Here is a 22,109-nt window from a genome sequence, read left to right on the forward strand (position 1 = left end):
AGATCCTTCAACACAAACGTGCCAGTGGATGATTTAAGAGGAAAACTCACTGTTTACATGTTTCAGTATGATCAGTATGGTGGTTGTAGTTGACAGTTCCACTCTCTCCTCTCAGGACACAGAGGCGTACAAAGGCTCGGTGAAGGAGGACATGCTGCGGTGGCAGAACAGTTTACGGACGCACGGATCGGCCGACTGGGTCATCATCGTCGTGGAGAACAACGAAACCAAGAAGAAGAACAAGACCAACATCCTGCCGCGCTCCTCCATCGTCGACAAGATCCGCAGCGACTTCTGCAACAAGCAGAACGACAGGTGAGAGATTATGTCCTACATTATATCAACTTAATCGTCTTAACTCTTGTTTTCCCAGCGGTGATTGAATATTGTTCTATTCCCATTAACTCATTGACTGCCAACCACAGACCCACAGAACATTTAGGTCTAAGTCTATGTCAACACAAAACCCACCAAAAGAAAGATCAGACTCTCTTCTTTCATCTAAAAAAAAAGGTTGTTTGTACCTCTTTCCATGCTTTAGTATTCGTCCGTAGAAAATGTGAAATCACCAAAAATGCTGTTTTCTGACCAAAAAGCTGAGAAAACGAAAGAGCAATGCTGCCACCTAGCTCTTTTACTGAGTCACTAGGTGGCAGCATTGTGCTGCGTCCACACCAAACGCGGCCGGCACCTCCGAGAGCGTCAGGTTTACATTTAAAATACATGGAGGACGCGCCTCGAGGGGGCGTCAAGATGTCCCACAGCGCGTCACGCGCCTCCTGTGCGGCGCGTTTTGAGGTTTTTCCCGCTTGGTAAAGCTTTTGACGCCTCCAGGGCGTCGAGCGCGGCTGACGCTCGAGTTGGGAAATGTTGAGCTTTTTGGAGAAATTTGGGAGCGTCGACCAATCAGGAGCTTCCACGTATGTTGTAGCTGAGCCACCGGGGCAGATCCTACGCCGGCCCCACAGATGTAAACAAGTCACAAGTCACGGTTTAGCTTCTTTGTGAACCGGAGCTACAGCCGCTCTGGGACTTTTACAAAGAAACATCAGTGTTTCTTTATCTAAACACCAGGATTAAAAGCGGCGACAAGAAAGGTTATTTCAGAGGCTGAATCTGCGCTGGGAATGTGTTTGGGCCTCGAGGACGCCTGTTGTAGCATTACCACCGGAGAAAGCTAATGCTAAGCTAAACCTCCGGTCCTCACGTGAAAACAAGAAATATGCACAAATAAAGTCAATAAAGAACAATGATCACACACTGAGCCGGGCTGATGTTGTAGTTTATTACTCACATCATCTACAATTAGCTCCGGGAGAAAACCACAGCGTGTTAGCTCAGACGTCATTGGCAGTCAACTTTCGGATTTCAATTAACATCTATAGACGTCATTGGCAGTCAATGAGTTAAGAGTGTCCACGATAATTTGTCAATTGATTAAAACATAAAAGCTATTGTCCAACGCAGATCCAGCTGCATTTTTGGATGAAATTGGACATAATAGTTTGTTCTGAAGTTTCAGGTTGTGTCCAAATAGAAAGTAAAATAGAAATTTCCCCTTTATCCTGGTTGGTCACAAATCTGAATGAAAAGTGGGTTTGTGACATTAAAGTTAGAGGTAGTAATGGTTCATTGTTCTTTCTGGCGAAAAGCTCTTGTTTGTATAAAATGTATTGTACAAGATGCAGCCCGTGGTTATTGTTCGTAACTTAGGCAACCAAGTCCCTGATTCCTAGGTGTGTTTCAGCAGTTTTCTCTTCATGCCAGGTGTGATTTAAAGGTACTCTCTTGTATTCCGGGTGTGATTTAAAGGTACTCTCTTGTATTCCGGGTGTGATTTAAAGGTACCCTCTTGTATTCCAGGTGCGTGGTCCTGTCGGAGCCCCTGAAGGACTCGTCCCGCTCTCAGGAGTCCTGGAGCGCTCTGCTGCTGAAGCTAAGGACACTCCTGCTCATGTCCTTCACCAAAAACCTGGGCCGCTTCGAAGACGACATGAGGACGCTGCGGGAGAAGAGGACTCAGCCGGGCTGGAGCTTCTGCGAATACTTCATGGTCCAGGTGAGATACATCACTGACTTTTTATTTTTTTGCTGTGTTAGCTTTTTCCTCCCTCGTCTCGAAAACACTTTGCACATTCCCCTTATGTTCTCTGGGGCTGATTTTCTGAGGCTCCATCGACTCTTTGGCCATTTCCCAAACACTGCCTTCTCTCTCTCCCTGAGCACGAACACTCTGTTATTTACACAAACGAAGTCTTCTTCAAACTCTGGTGCTCAGACGTCGCAAAAATGATTTTTTGAAGACTTTTTGGTGTAACTATCAAATCAAATGTTTATGCTTCAGTTTATATCAGACTTTAAAGAAGCAGCCTTCAGTTTAGAGATGCACCGATCCAGCTCTTGTGCTTCCGATACCGATACTGGAGGTTTGAGTATCTGCCGATATTAACAGATACAGGAAACTTTCTTAACCTCTTAACTCCCGCCTGAACCGAGAGGATCTTTTTCCGCACGTCATCGGATTTTTTTCCCATCATTTTTTTGTTGGGTGTTCAACTCATTTTTGTAACTTTTTTGTCATTTTTTTGGGTCATTTTTTGTCACATTTTTGTCATTTTTTTGTCACATTTTTGTCACATTTGTCATTTTTTAGTCACATTTTTTTCACTTTTTCGTCATTTTTTTAAATCCATTTTTTGTCATTTTTTTTGTTACATTTTGGGCATTTTTTGGTTCGTTTTTTAGTCATTTTTTTGGTAAATTTTTTATCACATTTTTGTCACATTTTTTGTCATTTCTTGGTCATTTTTTGTCAATTTTTTGTATTTTTTGTCACATTTTTTATCACATTTTGTAATTTTTTTTGTAATTTTTTTGTCGTTTTTTGTCAATTTTTTGTAATTTTTTGTCACATTTTTATCATTTTTTTGTCACATTTTTGTCACATTTGTCATTTTTTGGTCAAATTTTTTTCACTTGTCATTTTTTTTAATCAAATTTTTGTCATTTTTTTGGTCACATTTTTTGTCATTTCTTGGGCATTTTTTGTCAATTTTTTGTAATTTTTTTTGTCACATTTTTAATCACATTTTTGTCTTTTTATCACATCTTTTCACTTTTTCGTAAATTTTTTATCAAATTTTTGTATTTCTTTGTTACATTTTGTGTAATTTTTTGTCACATTTTTGCCACTTTTTCATACATTTTTCTCACTTTTTTGTCACATTTCCATCATTATTTTCGTCTCAGTTTTGTTGCTATTTTCACACCTTTTTTCCAGAACCTTTTGGACTGGGGTAAAGCCAAACTGGAGAAAATGTGCGACTATATTAAAAGATTTGGGTAAAGCTCGGTTGAGGCGGGACCGGTGGCCCTCGAGCCAGTGGCCCTTCTGTGCTCTTCCAGAATGGACATATGACCGGTCCGCCCCTGAAATGAATCGAAACATGAGAAGTCCTTTATGAACCCGCCGTACATGTTTGTGTCTCTGCAGGAGGAGCTGGCCTTTGTCTTTGAGATGCTGCAGCAGTTTGAAGACGCTTTAGTTCAGTACGACGAACTCGACGCTCTGTTCACGCAATACGTCCTCAACTTCGGAGCCGGAGGTAAGCTTTACTTCTTCCTTCAGGATGTAGTCGCTGTGCACCTACATATGCACTTTTTTGGTCACATTTTTGTCAAATTTTCATCACATTTTTTTAAATTTTCATCACATTTTTGTCACATTTTCATCACATTTTTTCAAATTTTCATCATTTTTTTTCAAATTTTAATCACATTTTTGTCAATTTTTTTTCAAATTTTCATCACATTTTTGTCAAATTTTCATCAAATTTTTTTCAAATTTTCATCACATTTTTTCAAATTTTCATCACATTTTTGTCATTTTTTTCCTCACATTTTTGTCAAATTTTTGTCAAATTTCATCACATTTTTGTCACATTTTCATCACATTTTCATCAAATTTTGTCAAATTTTCATCACATTTTGTCAAATTTTCATCACATTTTTGTCACATTTTCATCACATTTCTTCAAATTTTCATCACATTTTTTCAAATTTTCATCAGATTTTTTTCAAATTTTCATTACATTTTTTCAAATTTTCATCACATTTTTGTCACATTTTCATCACATTTTTTCAAATTTTCATCACATTTTTTTCAAATTTTCATTACATTTTTTCAAATTTTCATCACATTTTTGTCATTTTTTCCCCACATTTTTGTCAAATTTTTGTCAAATTTTCAGCACATTTTTGTCACATTTTCATCACATTTTTTCAATTTTTTGTCACATTTTCGTCACATTTTTGTCAAATTTTTGTCACATTTTCGTCACATTTTTTCAAATTTTTGTCACATTTTTGTCACATTTTCATCACATTTTTGTCACATTTTCGTCACTTTTTTGACACTTTTTTGTTACTTTTTTGTCACATTTTCAGCACATTTCTCTTACATTTTTGTTACTTTTGGCTTTATTTCTTCCTCGCTTCAGGATGTAGTCGCTGTGCACCTCCGTATTTAAGCCCTACCATGCATCGTCTCCCGTCTTTCTCCCCAGACACGGCGAACTGGCTGGGCTCGTTCTGCGCCCCCGTCCGCTGCTGGAACGGCCTGCTGCTGCGGCGGCCCATCGACATGGAGAAGAGGGACCTGATCCAGAAAGGAGAGGCCAGTCTGCTGGACCTGCGCAGCTACCTCTTCTCCCGACAGTGCACTCTGCTCATCTTCCTGCAGCGGCCCTGGGAGGTCACGCAGAGGGCGCTGGAGCTGCTGCACAACTGCGTCCAGGAGCTGAGGCTGCTGGAGGTGCGAGGTTTCACACTCAGGGCCGGATCCAGACTCAAAATGAGAATGTTTTAGAAATGATAAATGCATAGATCCTTGAGCAGGGGTAGGCAACCTCAGGCCCGGGGGCCAAATCCGTCACACGAAATTGACAAAAAATGGACAAAAAAATGACAAAAATGTGACAAAAAAATGACAAAAATGACAAAAAATTACAAAAAAATTACAAAAAAATTACAAAAATTTGATACAAATTTGACCCAAAAATGACAAAAACAATTACAAAAATGTGACAAAAAATGACAAAAATGTGACAAAAAAATTACAAAAAATTGACAAAAAATGTGACCAAAAAATGACAAAAATGTGATAAAAATGTGACAAAAATGTGACAAAAAATGACAAAAATGTGACAAAAATGTGACAAAAATGTGATAAAAATGTGACAAAAAATGTGACAAAAATGTGATAAAAATGTGACAAAAAATGTGACAAAAATGTGATAAAAATGTGATAAAAAAATGACAAAAATGTGATAAAAAAAATGACAAAAATGTGACAAAAATATGATAAATATATGACAAAAAATGACAAAAATGTGACAAAAAATGTGATAAAAAATATGACAAAACTTTGACAAAAAAATGACAAAAAATGACAAAAATGTGACAAAAAATATGACAAAAATTTGACAAAAAATGACAAAAAAGATACAAAAATGTGATAAAAAATGTGACCAAAAAATGATAAATGCATAGATCCTAGAGCAGGGGTAGGCAACCTCAGGCCCGGGGGCCAAATCCGTCACACGAAATGGACAAAAAATTGACAAAAAATTGACAAAAAATGACAAAAAATTGACGAAAAAATGACAAAAAAGTGACAAAAATGTGACAAAAAATGTGACAAAAATGTGACAAAAAATGACAAAAATGTGACAAAAATGTGACAAAAATGTGACAAAAAATGACAAAAATGTGACAAAAAATATGACAAAAATTTGACAAAAAAAATGACAAAGTGACAAAAATGTGATAAAAAATGTGACAAAAATGTGATAAAAAAAAATGACAAAAATGTGATAAAAAGTGATAAAAATATGACAAAAAATTACAAAGATACAAAAATGTGATAAAAAATGTGACCAAAAAATGATAAATGCATAGATCCGAGAGCAGGGGTAGGCAACCTCAGGCCCGGGGGCCGAATCCGGCCCTCCAGCACAGAACCTCTGGCCCCCAAGATGAATTTGCTCACATACCTGCCAAAGTCGGGGAAGTGGGGGGAGATGAGCCGCTTTTTACTTTGGTGGTTATTGTGTAAAACCAGTATAATATAAATACAAAATGTTACTGTTTACATATGATTTTTAACCTCTTAACTCCCACCTGAACTGAGCACATTTCCCCCGTTTGGCTTTACCCAAATCTAAAATCACCTTGAAAAGAAAGCATCAAAATGGCATTGAAACACAACAACAAAGTGACGAAAAAGCAACATAAACACAACAAAAGAGTGACCAAAACAGGCCAGAAAAGTAACAATAAAACAACAACAAAAGTGACTAAAGAGCGATAAAAAGTGACGAGAAAACAGGGCAAAAATGCTTTTAAAAAACCCACCTAAAAAATCCCAAAACGCTTCAAAAAATGGATAAAAGAGCAGCGACAACGCAACAAAAAGTTACAATTAGGCCTTAGCTTTCAAATGAGGCACTACACAGGCAAAACATTGGCATTTGCAGAAAATTGTTCTTTACTTTGGGCTTCAGTGGATCTGGCGATGATGAAAATCGGCCTCCACCACACAGACTTGCCCACCCCTGTCCTAGAGTCCTTTAGAATGACGTGTTCCTCGTTGTTCAGGTGTCCGTCCTGGAGGGGGCGCTGGACTGCTGGGTGTTCCTGAGCTGTCTGGAGGTTTTGCACAGAATCGAAGGCTGCTGTGACCAGGCACAGCTGGCAGCCAACTGCTCCCACACTGTGGGTCTGTGGGCCTACGCGACTGACAAGGTGAGCCACACCATCAGTACACCATTATTTTACCCCTGTTTTACCCTTATTTTACACTTATTTTAGCTTCATACAACCTCAATCAACTATCACATCTTTGTTTCTTTTCTATCAAAACATGGTTAAAGTCTGTGTTTATGTTTATTATGAGCTTTATTCACAAAGTTATAACCTGTAATGATCTGATCCCTCATTATTATGGAGTTCAAACACGTTCAAACAGTGCCCCCTGCTGGCTGCTGTAGGGAGGCTGAACAGGATAAAGCATGAAAAGTCATTAAAGAATTGTGATCAAATTAAAACACATGTTCTGTATTTCCAAGTATTTGTTAAGATAGTTTTAATGTCAATTAATATTAAAGTTGAAGTTTAAGACAGTGGTTCCCGACAGTGGTTCTCTGCACACCCCCCACCTAGAGGAAGTTGCAGATTTATTTCATGGGATTCATTTTTGCTCTTTATCAGTAAAAAAAAACAACCACATGTGTGTTAGAAATAAAGCTAAAATGTATATATTATTATATTTATAGTTCAAGTTTACATGACAATGGACAAAACACATGTTTCCAGTATGTTCATGGATTACATATACGATGTATACTTCAAGGATGTTTACATGTCTTTTTTCTCTCCCTTTCCCTGCCAATCTTAAGTGAATGACTATGGACAGATAGTTTCTATTTCTACATGGTTATACGGAGCTTGTACATGTGGGTATAGTTGGTAAAGCAGGGCTGAGCGATATTATATATATTTTTGTGTGATCAGAACGAAAGAGAAATGTGCCTTGGCATAACTCTTATGTACCATATGGTGTATTTATTTATTTACGACTGTAAATTATAAATCCTTTATTTTTATTTCTTGGTAACTGTAAATGATGAAATTCTTTGACATTTTGTACGATCATATATGTAAGCTCAGACTCATGCATCGGTTTCCTGCATGAGCGGAAAGTTTATGTGACGATTACTTGAATGAGAGATAAGGGGCAGGTTTAATTCTTTGAACTTCTTCCTACTCCTTTTGAGCACAAAGTCTTGTTTTGCGTTTTTTCTTTCTGTAAAATGTTGACATACTTTTTCTGCTCAAATGAATAAATAAATGAAAAAAATGAAATGTATATATTTTCCAAAAAAAAGGAAAAATCCTTTCAAAATGTTGTTCTTATAGCAGTCGGTTTGAACTTCCTTTTTAATCTGACATAATTCCAATTACCTCTTGATAATTTTTCAAGTGCCCCCAGGGGTCCCCGTGCCGCTGGTTTCCTGTAGACTCCTGTGTCAGTGTTGAGGTGTGATAAGTTTAGGATGTTAGCGACCAAGCTCTTCCACATTTCCCCTAATTCTCCTGTTTGGCTTTACCCCAGTCCAGAAGCTTCTGGAAAAAAGCTGTGAAAAAGCTGAGACGAAAACAATGATGGAAATGTGACAAAAAAGTGAGAAAACATTGACAAACATTGGCAAAAATGTCACAAAAATGTCACAAGAAATTGACAAAAAATTGACGAAAAGCCCTGTGAGGCGACTTCTGTTGTGATATTGGGCTATACAAAACCATTAAACTTGAAACTTGAAAAAATGTGACAAAAATGATAAAAATGTGATATAAATGTGACAAAAATGTGATAAAAATGATAAAAATGTGACAAAAAATTTCAAAAATGTGATAAAAATGTGGCAAAAAAACGACAAAAATGTGATAAAAATGTGACAAAAATGTGACAAAAAATGACCAAAAGTTACAAAAATGAGTTGAATACCCAACAAAAAAATGACGGAAAAAAAAACCTGATGACGTGAGGAAAAAGATCCTCTCGGTTCAGGTGATAAGTTTAGGATGTTTCTCACTTTTAAAGGTCATTAATGAAAGTGTGTCCACGTTCTCCTGTGCAGTTGAAGTGTCTGGGGGAGCTGTGTGGGCTGGTCTCAGAGAAAGGCCCCACGTCTGAAGACCTGAACCGGACCGTGGACCTGCTGGCCGGACTGGGAGACGAGAGGCCGGAGACCGGTACGAGACACGATGACATCGAATAAAATTAGTCTTTAATGTTAGCTTTGTTTTATAGGGCTTTTTACCAATGCTTTCAATTCATGCCAAAGCTAAACTTATAAAGGGGAGGGTTCATATCCAAACACGCTCTCCTCCATGTCGTGAATTGAATTAAATCCTATAACGTTTCTGTGTGCTCTTTGTTTTGCAGTGAACAGCCTGCAGAGTCCGTACAAGAAACTGAAAGAAGCTTTATCGTCTGTGGAAGCTTTCGAACGACACTATCTTGTAAGTCGTCCATGTTGCACCATTTGTACAGAACGATAACTTAAAAACTTAACCTCTTAACGCCTTAACCATTTTCTCCAGTTTGGCTTTACCCAAAATCAAAAAGCTTATTGACTGGAGAGTTCCCCACCTCATAAAATATATGACCTTCAAAAGTGCCACCCGGTCTAGATCTGAATCAAAGCGGGACTAAACCGGGTCATTCAGACCAGAAAAGTCCTTTGCTCCGCTTGTTTGTTCCGGATCAGAAGCGAACTTTTTTGTTCCCGTTTGGTGCAGTTCGTGTTCAGACTGTACTTTTTGCAAGAGAACTATATTTTGTAAACACGTGTGTGACGATCGAGGCGACAGCAAGGACCACAACAAATGAAATAAAAATGAAAATTTTACGCTTCCTATGATAATAAAAGAAACGTGCCTTTAACCTCAGCTTCACCGGAGCAGCCGAGGAAGAGGAGTTTGTGTGGATGAAGGGTCGTCTGCTGAGCTGTTTGTTTCCATTATGTCCACACAGTACAAACTGTTGGTCTTGATCCTCCACTTTTCTTTAATGCGTCTCGTACTTTCATTTAAGTTTGGCGAAGTTTTTTCCACTTTGACACCGCGGCTGTTCAGGAGACGCTCGAAGCTCGTCTGCTTCATTTTCTCGCTAAACACGAACACAGTTGTGTTTGTGCATCTGCCCAAATATCCAGGAGTGTGGCTATGCTAGTTCCTCTGACCTGAAGGTGTGAGCGCCTGGACTTCCTGTCTGTTTCTCTTTTCCTGGAATAATAATCATATTTTCCAAAGATTATGTTGTGGGCGGTGAGTTCCCGGTGGATGATCATTTATTGAGTTCAAATCTTTATGTAACGAGGTCAGATCGGAGACACTTCATAAAGGATTGATAGTTTGTCTGGAAGCTAAAGGCTAACATGCTATAAAAAATATATATATATAAAGGCACTATTTCAAGTTGTGTAATGCATTAGGGGCCTCTGCGTTGCTACCATACATAGCAAACTCAAAACCAACCAGAGGTCCATAGAGGGAGTGTGTTCTTACAAGACAATTAGTACTGTCAAACAACATAGATTAGATAAGAGAGGGACAGTCAGACCGTCCAATCAAAGAAATCTAATCCATGTCCCCTGCAAAAAGATTCCATCCACTCAAACACAGATAAATCTCAAACATGCTGTACTCAATGTCAGATCGCTAAAAAACAAGTCCTTTTTAATAAATAGTTTTATTTCCTCTTATAATCTAGATTTTATGTTTTTAACTGAAACATGGCTAGACAAAAACACTGGTAATGCAGTTTTGATTGAGTGTAGTCCATCTCACTTCAATTTTGTGTCTGAAACACGCCAAAACCAGAGGGGTGGGGGTGTTTGTGCCATATTCAGGGACAATTTACTCCTGCAAAAATTGTCATTTGGGGTTTTTCCAACGTTTGAGTATGTGTCATTCAAAATGGAGATAAAACAATCTCCCATACTTTATATGACTATTTACAAACCACCACAGAACTGTTTTATTGAAGATTTTACTCAATTACTGTCATTTATATGCATTGATTTCGATTGTTTAGTAATTTCAGGTGATTTTAATGTGCATGTGGATGTGACCAACGACAGGCATGCAATAGAACTCGGTGCTGTCCTTGAAATGTTTGGTTTAACTCAGCACGTGAGTGAGGCAACTCACAACAAAGGCCACACTCTAGATCTAGTTATTACAAAAGGTGTTAATATATCAAATGTGAATGTTGTTGATGTTGCTTTGTCTGATCATTTTTGTGTCTTCTTTGACCTGTGTGTTACACCGAAACCAGTGGTCGGGCCTGGAGTTATTCAAGGAAGACACATAAATGATACAACAGGGACACAGTTTATGGAGATGATCAGATTTGAAAATGCCCCATGTTCTAATGTTGATAATCTGTTGGACTCCTACACATCAAGGGTCTTAAATGTTTTGGATACTATTGCTCCTGTCAAGGTTAAAATGGTTAACAATAGGCAAAAGGCACCTTGGAGAAGTGAAGATTCGGTCAGGGCACAGAAAAGGGAGTGCCGAAAAGCCGAACGGAAATGGCGCAAGTCAAAGCTCCAGGTTCATTTTGAGGTTTACAAAGAAGTACTTTGTGTGTTCAACCATATTTTGCGTGGAGCAAGGGAGAAGTACTTCTCTAAAATCATCTCAAACTGCAGAAACAATTCTCGCGTTCTGTTTTCCACAGTAAACAGATTAACTAACCCTCCAGTTTCACTGCCCCTAGAACTAATCTCTACATCTAAGTGTAATGAGTTTGCAATATTTTTCTATGACAAAGTCCAAAGCATTAAAAATGCCATAATCTCCACAACACAAATAGAAACTCTGCCACCAGATAAACACCTTGAGCTGACACATTTCACACCTGTTACTGACAAAACAATCGAAGAGGTTATCTCCGGTCTGAGTTCATGTACATGCTGCCTTGATGAATTACCCACTAAATTTCTGAAGTCTGTGCTGACCAGCTTGTTACCACAACTTGCTCAGTTAGTTAACATCTCACTCGAGACTGGAGCATTTCCAAAGGCCTTGAAAACTGCAGTCATCAAGCCTCTTCTAAAGAAGAGCAGCCTTGATGCCAAGGTAATGAACAACTACCGGCCCATATCAAACCTGCCATTCTTAGGAAAAGTCCTAGAGAAAGTAGTATATCAGCAGCTCACTTACTTTCTCCTGTCTAACAATGTGTTTGATACTTTCCAGTCAGGCTTTAGGCCCCACCACAGCACTGAGACAGCTCTGATCAAGGTGACAAATGATATCCGTATGAACACCAACGCAGGTAAGGTCTCAGTTTTAGTTCTGCTGGACCTGAGCGCTGCCTTTGACACAGTGGACCACGGGATCTTACTTCACAGGTTAGAAAACTGGGTGGGAATCTCTGGTACTGCTCTAAACTGGTTTAAGTCCTATCTCGAGGACAGGACGTACTTTGTTGAAATTGGCAACTGTGTCTCAGACAAAATTGCCATGACCTGTGGAGTCCCCCAGGGGTCAATCTTGGGACCTCTCTTATTCAACATGTACATGCTTCCATTGGGTCAGCTAATAAACAGCAACAACGTGTCGTACCACAACTATGCAGATGACACTCAAATCTACGTGTCACTGACGGCTGGTGAACATGGGCCTGTAGATACACTCTGTCACTGCATCCAACAGATCAGTTTGTGGATGCAAAACAACTTTCTCCAACTAAACTCAGACAAAACTGAGATCATTGTTTTTGGCCCACAGGCACAAAGACAAAGTGTTGTCAGTCACCTTGAGTCTCTCTCTCTAAAACCAAAAAATCAGGTTAGAAATCTAGGAGTAATCATGGACTCAGACCTGAACTTAAACAGCCACATCAAAGCAATAACATCAGCAGCTTTTTACCATCTGAAAAACATTGCTAAGATCAGAGGAATAGTGTCAAAACCAGACTTAGAGAGACTTATCCATGCATTTGTCTCCAGCAGATTAGACTACTGTAACGGCCTACTCACTGGCCTCTCTAAACGAGCTATCAGACAGCTACAGTACATCCAGAACGCTGCTGCTCGAGTCCTGACAAGAACCAGGAAATACGACCATATTAGTCCAGTGCTCCAGTCTCTGCACTGGCTTCCTGTCACTCAGAGAATAGACTTTAAAACAGCTCTGCTTGTGTACAAGTCATTTCATGGTTTAGCTCCAAAGTACATCTCTGACATGTTAGAGCCGTATGAACCATCTCGGGCCCTGAGAACCTCAGGGAGGGGCCTCCTGGTGGTTCCCAGAGTCAATAATAAACACGGTGAGGCTGCGTTTCAGTTTCATGCAGCTAAAATCTGGAACAGTCTTCACGAGGATGTGAGACAGGCCTCGACTCTGACAATGTTCAAATCCAGGCTGAAAACAGTTCTGTTTGCCCGTGTATATAACTGAAAGTATTTTATCTGCACTCTCGTCTTTTACTGTAATTGATTAATTTTATATTGATGTCCAGAGGAGAAGGAGCGACAAAAACAGAGGTTAGGTAACTTACTTTTGAACGAGCAAGAAAAATAGTGCTCAAGACAGAGCGAAATAGTGCTCAAGACAGAGCGAAATAGTGCTCAAGACAGAGCGAAATAGTGCTCAAGACAGAGCGAAATAGTGCTCAAGACAGAGCGAGTCAAAACAAGACTTAAAAATGGTTCTCAAGACAGAGCGAGTCACAACAAGAATTAAAAATAGAGCTCAAGACAGAGCGAAATAGTGCTCAAGACAGAGCGAGTCCAAACACGACTTAAAAATAGTGCTCAAGACAGAGCGAAATAGTGCTCAAGACAGAGCGAGTCAAAACAAGACTTAAAAATAGTGCTCAAGACAGAGCGAAATAGTGCTCAAGACAGAGCAAGTCAAAACAAGACTTAAAAATAGTGCTCAAGACAGAGCGAAATAGTGCTCAAGACAGAGCGAGTCAAAACAAGACTTAAAAATAGTGCTCAAGACAGAGCGAATCAAAACAAGACTTAAAAATGCATATAACTGAAAGTATTTTATCTACACTCTTGCCTCTTACTGTAATTGATTAATTCTATGTTGATGTTTTATTGATTGTATTTGTTTTCTTATATTTATGCAACTGTGAAGCACTTTGAATTGCCTTGTGTATGAATTGTGCTCTACAAATAAACTTGCCTTGCCTTGCCTTGCCTTGCCATTAACCGCTTAACTCCCACCTGAACTCGACGAAAACAAATGATGGAAATGTGGCAAAATGTCACAAAAATGTCACAAGAACTTGACAAAAATGTGATAAAATGTGACAAAAAAATGACAAAAATGTGACAAAAAAATGACAAAAATGTGACAAAAAAATGACAAAAATGTGACAAAAAAATTACAAAAATGTGACAAAAATGTGACAAAAAAATGACAAAAATGTGACAAAAAAATGACAAAAATGTGACAAAAAAATTACAAAAATGTGACAAAAATGTGACAAAAAAATGACAAAAATGTGACAAAAAAATTACAAAAATGTGACAAAAAAATGACAAAAATGTGACAAAAATATTACAAAAATGTGACAAAAAAATGACAAAAATGTGACAAAAATGTGACAAAAAAATGACAAAAATGTGACAAAAAAATGACAAAAATGTGACAAAAAAATGACAAAAATGTGACAAAAATGTGACAAAAAAATGACAAAAATGTGACAAAAAAATGACAAAAATGTGACAAAAAAATTACAAAAATGTGACAAAAAAAATTACAAAAAAAATACAAAAATGTGATAAAATGTGACAAAAATTTGACAAAAATTTGATGAAAAAATGACAAAAAAGTGAAAAAAATGATGGAAAAAAAAATGTGACGTGAGGAAAAAAGTTCCTCTCGGTTTAGGCTGGAGTTAAGAGGTTAAATTAGCCTTTAGCTTCAAGACAAACTCCCTGATCCTCACAAACATATGGAAATATTTCTACCAGGAACTCACTGGTCTAAGCTCATCTTAATGGAAATGAACACGAACAGGAAGTACTAGCGCCCACAGCTTCAGCTCAGAGGAACTAGCGTAGCCACATTGTGCAACAAGCCAATTAGCGTTAGCATCCGCGAAGGGATAACTTTTCCCACGGTGCCTTGCTACGGTGGCTCGTTAAGCCCAAAAAGGCGCATGTTTCCCGCAGTTGTTTCGGATCAACAGTGGTTTATATTCACACCTGGAGCGAACTGGACCAGAGTCCGTTTGGAAGCCGGACCGAGACCACCTGAAGAAGTGGGTCTCTGTCCGGTTCTTTGATCCGCAACAGGATTCGTTTGTTGTTTTCACACCTGAATAAAAAATCCGGAGCAGCGTTCAAAACGAACCCTGATCCGTTTAAAGTGGACCAAACAGTGCAGGTCTGAATACACAGACAATCAAAGCTTCAACTGGCTGTAAACCATGTCTGAACCAGAGAAAAAACAAACTGAAATGCATTACTGAAGCAAAAATCTCTTTTTCATACGACCCTGAGTGTGGAGTAAAGCCTTGTGGACCAACAGTAGTTTTAAAACACTCTCAAACTTAAAATATTTGATACACTATTTTCTCTTGCAGGAACTTTCTCACGCTTTCGTCACTTTTATCTGCCGATATTAACCAATACAGGAAACTTTATTAACCTCTTAACTCCCGCCTGAACCGAGAGGATCTTTTTCCTCACGTCATCAGATTTTTTTTCCATCAGTTTTTTGTTGGGTATTCAACTCATTTTTGTAACTTTTTTGTCATTTTTTTTGTCATTTTTTGTCAAGTTTTGGTAATTTTTTTGTCACATTTTTATCACATTTTTGTCTTTTTTTTGTCATTTTTTGTCACACTTTTTTCACTTTTTCGTCAATTTTTTATCACATTTTTGTACGTTTTTTGTTACATTTTGGTCATTTTTTTGGTCACATTTTTTATTTTTTTTTGGTCAAATTTGTATCACTTTTTTGTCAATTTTTTGTCATTTTTTTGCCACTTTTTCATCAATTTTTCGTCCCTTTTTCGTCATTTTTTTAATCCAATTTTTGTGATTTTTTTGTCACATTTTTTGTGATTTTTTTTTTGTCACTTTTTTTTCAATGTTTTCTCACTTTTTTGTCACATTTCCATCATTGTTTTCGTCTCAGTTTTGTCGCTATTTTCACAGCTTTTTCCCAGAAGCTTTTGGATTGGGGCAAAGCCAAACTGGAGAAAATGTGCTCGGTTCAGGTGGGAGTTAAGGGGTTAAAGGGGCTAGATGCAAGTTTGCCATTTTATACTCACTACTGCCACCTCAGGTGATACGTGTAACTGCACCTTCTATATTAAGCTCGTGCATGACGGCAATTCAGACCCAAAGTAACACTGTTTTGAGTGACAGTGCAGGATTTTAGAGGCAGTTGTGGCTCATTCTACACACTAGGACATGGCTGGAACATGTTGGGGGAGGAAAATACATAATTTTAACGTTTTTAAACTCCGTATAGTCCCTTTAAGTCATCTTTTCTCCATTGTGAGATCTATAAAGATGTTATCAATTACCATTTTCTCATCAAAATCATAAAGCTTCTTGACTGGAGAGTTCCCCACCTCCATACAATATATGACCTTCAAAAGTGTCACCCGGTCTAGATCTGAATCAAAACGGGACTAAACCGGGTCTAAATTAGACAATCAAAGCTTAAACTGGCTGTAAATCATGTCTGAACCAGAGAAATACCAAACTTAAATGCATTACTGAAGCAAGAATCTCTTTTTCACATGACCCTGAGTGTGGAGTAAAGCCTTATGGACCAGAAGTAGTTTTAAAAACACTCTCAAACTTAAAATGTTTGATCCACTGTTTTCTCTTGCAGGAACTTTCTCACGCTGCTATGGAGATGTACCGGGCGATCAGCCGGATGCGGTCGGCGAGGCTCGTGGGGAAAAGCCTGGCTGAGTTTTACATGTAAGAAACATTTGTCTCTTTAATAATGATGATAATAATAATCATATAATCAGCGCTTAGTTATTTTCAGCTGCGCTTTGAACATTATGAATGTGTAAACACTCCCACACTTTGCCCTGGAGATTCTGACCTCTGTGATTATACTTTACTGCACCGTTATGTTAGAAACTGTATGAAAAGCAGACACGGTTTTATATTCTGTAAATGATTCTCTTGTGAGTAAAATGGAACTGTTTTAATGAGGGAACAGTTTTGTAACATGGTGGAAAAGTTGATTTTGCATAATGGCTCCAAACCTCTTAACCAAGAACATTTGCTCCAGTTCAGCTTTACCCAAATCTAAAAGCTCACAGCCAACAGGCCTGTGTAGCGCCTCGTGTGAAAGCTAAGACCTACAAAACTCATTTACACTGATCTTTTTCCTTGCATTTTTGTCGCGTTGTAGTCACCTTTTTGTTTACTTTTCTGTTATACTTTCGTCACATTTTTGTCACATTTTCATTGCATTATTGTCACATTATTGTCACATTTTTGTCACATTTTTGTCACATTTTTATCACTTTTTTGTCACTTTTTCATTGCATTTTTGTCACATTATTGTCACATTTTTGTCACATTTTTGTCACTTTTTTGTCACTTTTTTGTCACTTTTTCATTGCATTTTTATCACATTTTTATCACATATTTGTCACATTTTTGACACTTTTTTGACACATCACTTTTTTATCACTTTTTTGTCACATTTTCATTGCATTATTGTCACATTATTGTCACATTTTTGTCACATTTTTGTCACTTTTTTGTCACTTTTTTGTCACATTTTCATTGCATTATTGTCACATTATTGTCACATTTTTGTCACATTTTTGTCACATTTTTATCACTTTTTTGTCACTTTTTCATTGCATTTTTGTCACATTATTGTCACATTTTTGTCACATTTTTGTCACTTTTTTGTCACTTTTTTGTCACTTTTTCATTGCATTTTTATCACATTTTTATCACATATTTGTCACATTTTTGACACTTTTTTGACACATCACTTTTTTATCACTTTTTTGTCACATTTTCATTGCATTTTTATCACATTTTTATCACATTTTTGACACTTTTTTGACACTTTTTTGTCATATTTTCATTGCATTTTTGTCACATTTTTGACACTTTTTTGACACTTTTTTGTCATATTTTCATTGCATTTTTGTCACATTTTTGACACTTTTTTGACACTTTTTTGTCATATTTTCATTGCATTTTTATCACATTTTTGACACTTTTTTGACACTTTTTTGTCATATTTTCATTGCATTTTTATCACATTTTTGTCACATTTTTGACACTTTTTTGACACTTTTTTATCACTTTTTTGTCACATTTTCATTGCATTTTTGTCACATTTTTGTCACTTTTTTGACACTTTTTTATCACTTTTTTGACACTTTTGTCACATTTTTGACACTTTTTTTTTACACTTTTTTGACACATTTTTGTTACTTTTTTGTCACATATTCGTCTCAGCTTTTGTAGCTATTATGTCGCTCGTTCAGATTTGGGTAAAACTGTATAAAACATGCTCGTCCAAGTGGGGGTTAAAACCTACAAAACTCATTTAAACTGATCTTTTTTCTTGCATTTTTGTTGCGTTGTTGTCACCTTTTTGACATTCACTTCATTTCTTTTCATTGCTTTATTGGTTTACTTTTCTGTTATACTTTCATCACATTTTTGTCACATTTTTGTTACTTTTTCATCACATTTTTTCAAAATTTCAGCACATTTTTGTTACTTTTTTGTCACTTTTTGTCACATTTTCATTGCATTTTTATCAAATTTTGTCACATTTTTGTCACATTTTTGTCACATTTTTGTTACTTTTTTTTACATTTTTGTCACTTTTTGTCAATTTTCATCAAATTTTCATCACATTTTTGTTACTTTGTGGTTACATTTTTTTACACTTTTTTGACACTTTTTTGACACTTTTTTGTCACATTTTCAGCACATTTCTCTTACATTTTTGTTACTTTTTCGTCACATATTCGTCTCAGTTTTTGTAGCTATTCTGTCGCTCGTTCAGATTTAGGTAAAACTGTATAAAACATGCTCGTCCAAGTGGGGGTTAAGAGGTTAAACTTGGTCCAGGTGGAGGTTAAGAGGTTAAACTTGGTCCAGGTGGAGTTTAAGAGGTTAAACATTTGGTCCAGGTGGGGGTTAAGAGGTTAAACTCGGTCCAGGTGGGGGTTAAGAGGTTAAACTCGGTCCAGGTGGGGGTTAAGAGGTTAAACATTTGGTCCAGGTGGGGGTTAAGAGGTTAAACTCGGTCCAGGTGGGGTTAAGAGGTTAAACTTGGTCCAGGTGGAGTTTAAGAGGTTAAACATTTGGTCCAGGTGGGGGTTAAGAGGTTAAACTCGGTCCAGGTGGGGGTTAAGAGGTTAAACTTGGTCCAGGTGGGGGTTAAGAGCTTGAACATGTCTCTAATTGCTTGCTTGTGTTTCAGGAGGAAAGGCGACCCGGAGCGCGCCGAGTCCTTCCTGCAGGAGGCGCTGAAGTGCTACGTGTCCGAGGGCTGGAGCCTCCCGGTCACTCACACCCGGAAACAGATCGCAGAGTGTCAGAAGCTGCTGCACCGCACAGAGGAGTATCCTGCTGCAATAACAGGGAGGGGTTCAATAACAGGGAGGGGTTTAATAACAGCTCGAGTGCTTTGAGCTGTGAAATGTTCTGTGAGTTTTCAGTTTGAAGTTTCCTTAACCCTGGACCGCAGTTACTTACAGACCAGTGCCTTGTTGGCCGGAGACGTGAACCTCAGCACCGAGGAGAGAAAGCACTTTTGTCAAGAAATACTGACCTTCGCCGGGAAGTCTGGAGACCAGGGTGAGTCCGCCACAAACCCACAGAAGCAGCTCCCACAGGGCTTCAAACTAGGCCTGGTTTTTGTTGATAAACCCATTAAGTGAAGGTGTAAAGCTTTGGGCACAATCATTATTTTGAATATTTGACAGATAATCGCTATTTATTTCTTAGTTCAAACGTCGGTGACTTGTGTGATGAGTAGGTGTGAGGTATGAATGAGAGAGAAAACAATAATAAATCATGAGAAACAAATCATAGGATGAAAAATGATGATGGTAACAAAAAATAGTACAGAAACAATAATAATATAGGTAAAGGTATACTGAATGGGTTAGTGAACATGAGAAAGGGTGAAGATTGAAATCAAACAGACCATTTGGATTAGGAAGACGAAACAAACAAGTGATTACAATAACAAAACCGAAAAAACAAATTGATTTTGATAAATATTATTATGCAAATAAGAGAGCAGATACCTGGTAAAGTCAAAATGTGAGAAATAGTGCCGGTATTTAAAAAATTTTCCCTCTTGGTCATATATAATGTTAAACAGTGATTCTCTACTGGTGGGTTGGGTCACGGAACCATTTCCTGTGGGTCGCGAGTCTATAGGGAAGTGAAACTGCATGGAAACACTGTGTCTGTTAAAATGAATGTTTTTGGGTTGTTTTGATCATAATTTCAGTCTTAAAGGGAAATCTACTGCTTGTTCAACAAAAACTTGTGTGGAAAATACAATATTTTATATATATATATGACAAATGACAGTGTTATTTGGGTCCTGGGCTTGTCATCTGAGGATAATGGTGGATCCCAAAGCCCTGCCACTTGGAAATAATTCTTTACTTTAGGCCACAATGTTGAGGTTCGGCCCTTGGCTGTTTTGGGAATGATGAAAATCGGCCTCCATGACGCAAAACTCGCCGACCCCTGCATTACATTATTATGTAGAATATATAATGACATCCCATAACATCTCCCTCCTTTATTTGGTTTATAGATAGTAGCATAAAGTTGCATATTAAAGGAACAGGCCACCGTTTTTCCACACTGAGATATGTTCTTACCTGAGCTTTGACGAGTTCTTTAGGACCTGTCTGATCTTCAGTCACGTAAACACAGCACAGACGGCGTTAGCATTTAGCCTCTCCCTCTCTCCTCTATAGCTCCAAAACAGGTCAAGATAGAAGCTACCAAGCTCTTCCACGTTTCCCCTATTTAAATATGGTTACGTGAAGTGTTCCACTACAAAGTATAATTACACACAATTAAACAATGTGGATTTTCTAAGCGGATAAAAGGGGGGACTATTTTGTAAGGCGAAATAATACCAGGAGTAATTCGAAATCCACGCAGTAATCTTCACTTTACTGTGCGGATGCCAAACTACTCCTGGTATTATTAAAGAACTTGTCAAAGCTAAGGTAAGAACATATCTCAGCATGTAAAAACGGTGGCCTATTCCTTTAAGTTCTGACCACCCCCATCTGCATCTGTGTCCTTGTGTGGTGCATTAAAAACTTTGTGATATGTGGTGGAATTAAAAGCCCATGAGGTAGTGCAGGATTCAGATGAGGGAGCCTTTTCCCAGAGCCCCTTTTCTTTTCCCAGTTTCTCTTTCTGTCTGTGTTTGTTCCACACAACACAAAAACATCTTCACCACGAGAAAATCATGACTCCTTTAGTAAATGTGGAAAAGCTCATGTTGAGGTTGAATTTCCTCAATATAACTGATTCTGTGAAGTCTTTAGTCTTTGTCTCGAGCTTCTTCAAGTTCATGCTGTGAAATGATTTTGCTTCTTATTGTTCAAAGTCACTCATGTTATTTGACACATCCCTAATATATTTGTCCTCCTCCTCCTCCTCCAGCTCAGAGCGTGGCCTTGTCCATGGGCGTGTTCGCTCAGCTCACGCGGCTGCAGTTCCACCCGTCCACCGCCTCCGTGCACTCTGGCGCCGCCCTGCAGGTGGAGCTGGTGCTGCGCTGCCTCATGCCGGTGTCCGTGCACTTACAGCAGCTGGTGGCGAGCGTCCACTTCGACGTGGAGCAGAACACGGGCGGCGGCGGGGGCGGAGGCGGAGGGGGCGGGACTTTGGGGCGCTCGAAAGGGGCTCACAGACTCGCCAACCCCAGCGGGACGATCGAGTTCACGCAGACCGGTGACTCGCCGCTGTCCTCGAACGGGACGCCCGCGCTGGAGCTGGACGAGATCCACGACCGGAGCCCGACGGACAACTGCCTGAACTCCACGGGCGTGATCTGCAAGAACACGCACCTGCTCGTCCGGAGGCACAACAGCTCGTCGCCGTCGGAAACGTCCAACGGCGTGAGCCCCCTGGCCCTGAAGGAGGAGGCGCAGATGCTGAGGGTGCAGGACGTGACGCTGCAGCCGGGGGACAACAGCATCCGGCTAAAAGCACCGGTAAGACGAGGACAAGGGCGCAGGGAAGGAGGTGCGTCTGGAAGCAGCTCCGAGAACGAGGATTCACTGCACGAGAAAATACACATTTATGATCCAAAACACGCCGTATTTCTCAACATTCACACTGTTAAATTGAGCCGTTTCTTCTTCAAATCCGGCCCTCCAGCGCAGAACCTCTGGCCCTCAAGATGATTTTGAGAAACATTATGACACAAATCAGAAAGTACTTGAACATTTTTTGGGTTAAATGGGAGAAATACTGTCAATACACCCAATTAGGTCATATCATGTA

The 22,109-nt window shown here is 38.7% G+C and overlaps 1 protein-coding gene across 1 annotated transcript in view; it reads left to right on the forward strand.

The window, feature by feature from the left end:
• The window catches only part of trappc10 (trafficking protein particle complex subunit 10), a 62,543-nt gene that overhangs the window by 23,673 nt on the left and 16,761 nt on the right, over positions 1 to 22,109 (forward strand). Inside the window, exons 4-14 of the mRNA XM_079563358.1 lie at positions 116 to 315; positions 1,864 to 2,059; positions 3,494 to 3,605; positions 4,566 to 4,813; positions 6,658 to 6,804; positions 8,700 to 8,814; positions 9,008 to 9,084; positions 16,450 to 16,541; positions 19,039 to 19,179; positions 19,306 to 19,415; positions 21,264 to 21,817. Coding sequence (XP_079419484.1) covers positions 116 to 315; positions 1,864 to 2,059; positions 3,494 to 3,605; positions 4,566 to 4,813; positions 6,658 to 6,804; positions 8,700 to 8,814; positions 9,008 to 9,084; positions 16,450 to 16,541; positions 19,039 to 19,179; positions 19,306 to 19,415; positions 21,264 to 21,817 — 1,992 coding nt within the window. The remainder of the gene's footprint in view (positions 1 to 115; positions 316 to 1,863; positions 2,060 to 3,493; positions 3,606 to 4,565; positions 4,814 to 6,657; positions 6,805 to 8,699; positions 8,815 to 9,007; positions 9,085 to 16,449; positions 16,542 to 19,038; positions 19,180 to 19,305; positions 19,416 to 21,263; positions 21,818 to 22,109) is intronic.

The sequence above is a fragment of the Gobius niger genome (assembly GCF_951799975.1).
Source record: "Gobius niger genome assembly, chromosome: 9".
In the NCBI taxonomy this organism is placed as follows: domain Eukaryota; kingdom Metazoa; phylum Chordata; class Actinopteri; order Gobiiformes; family Gobiidae; genus Gobius; species Gobius niger.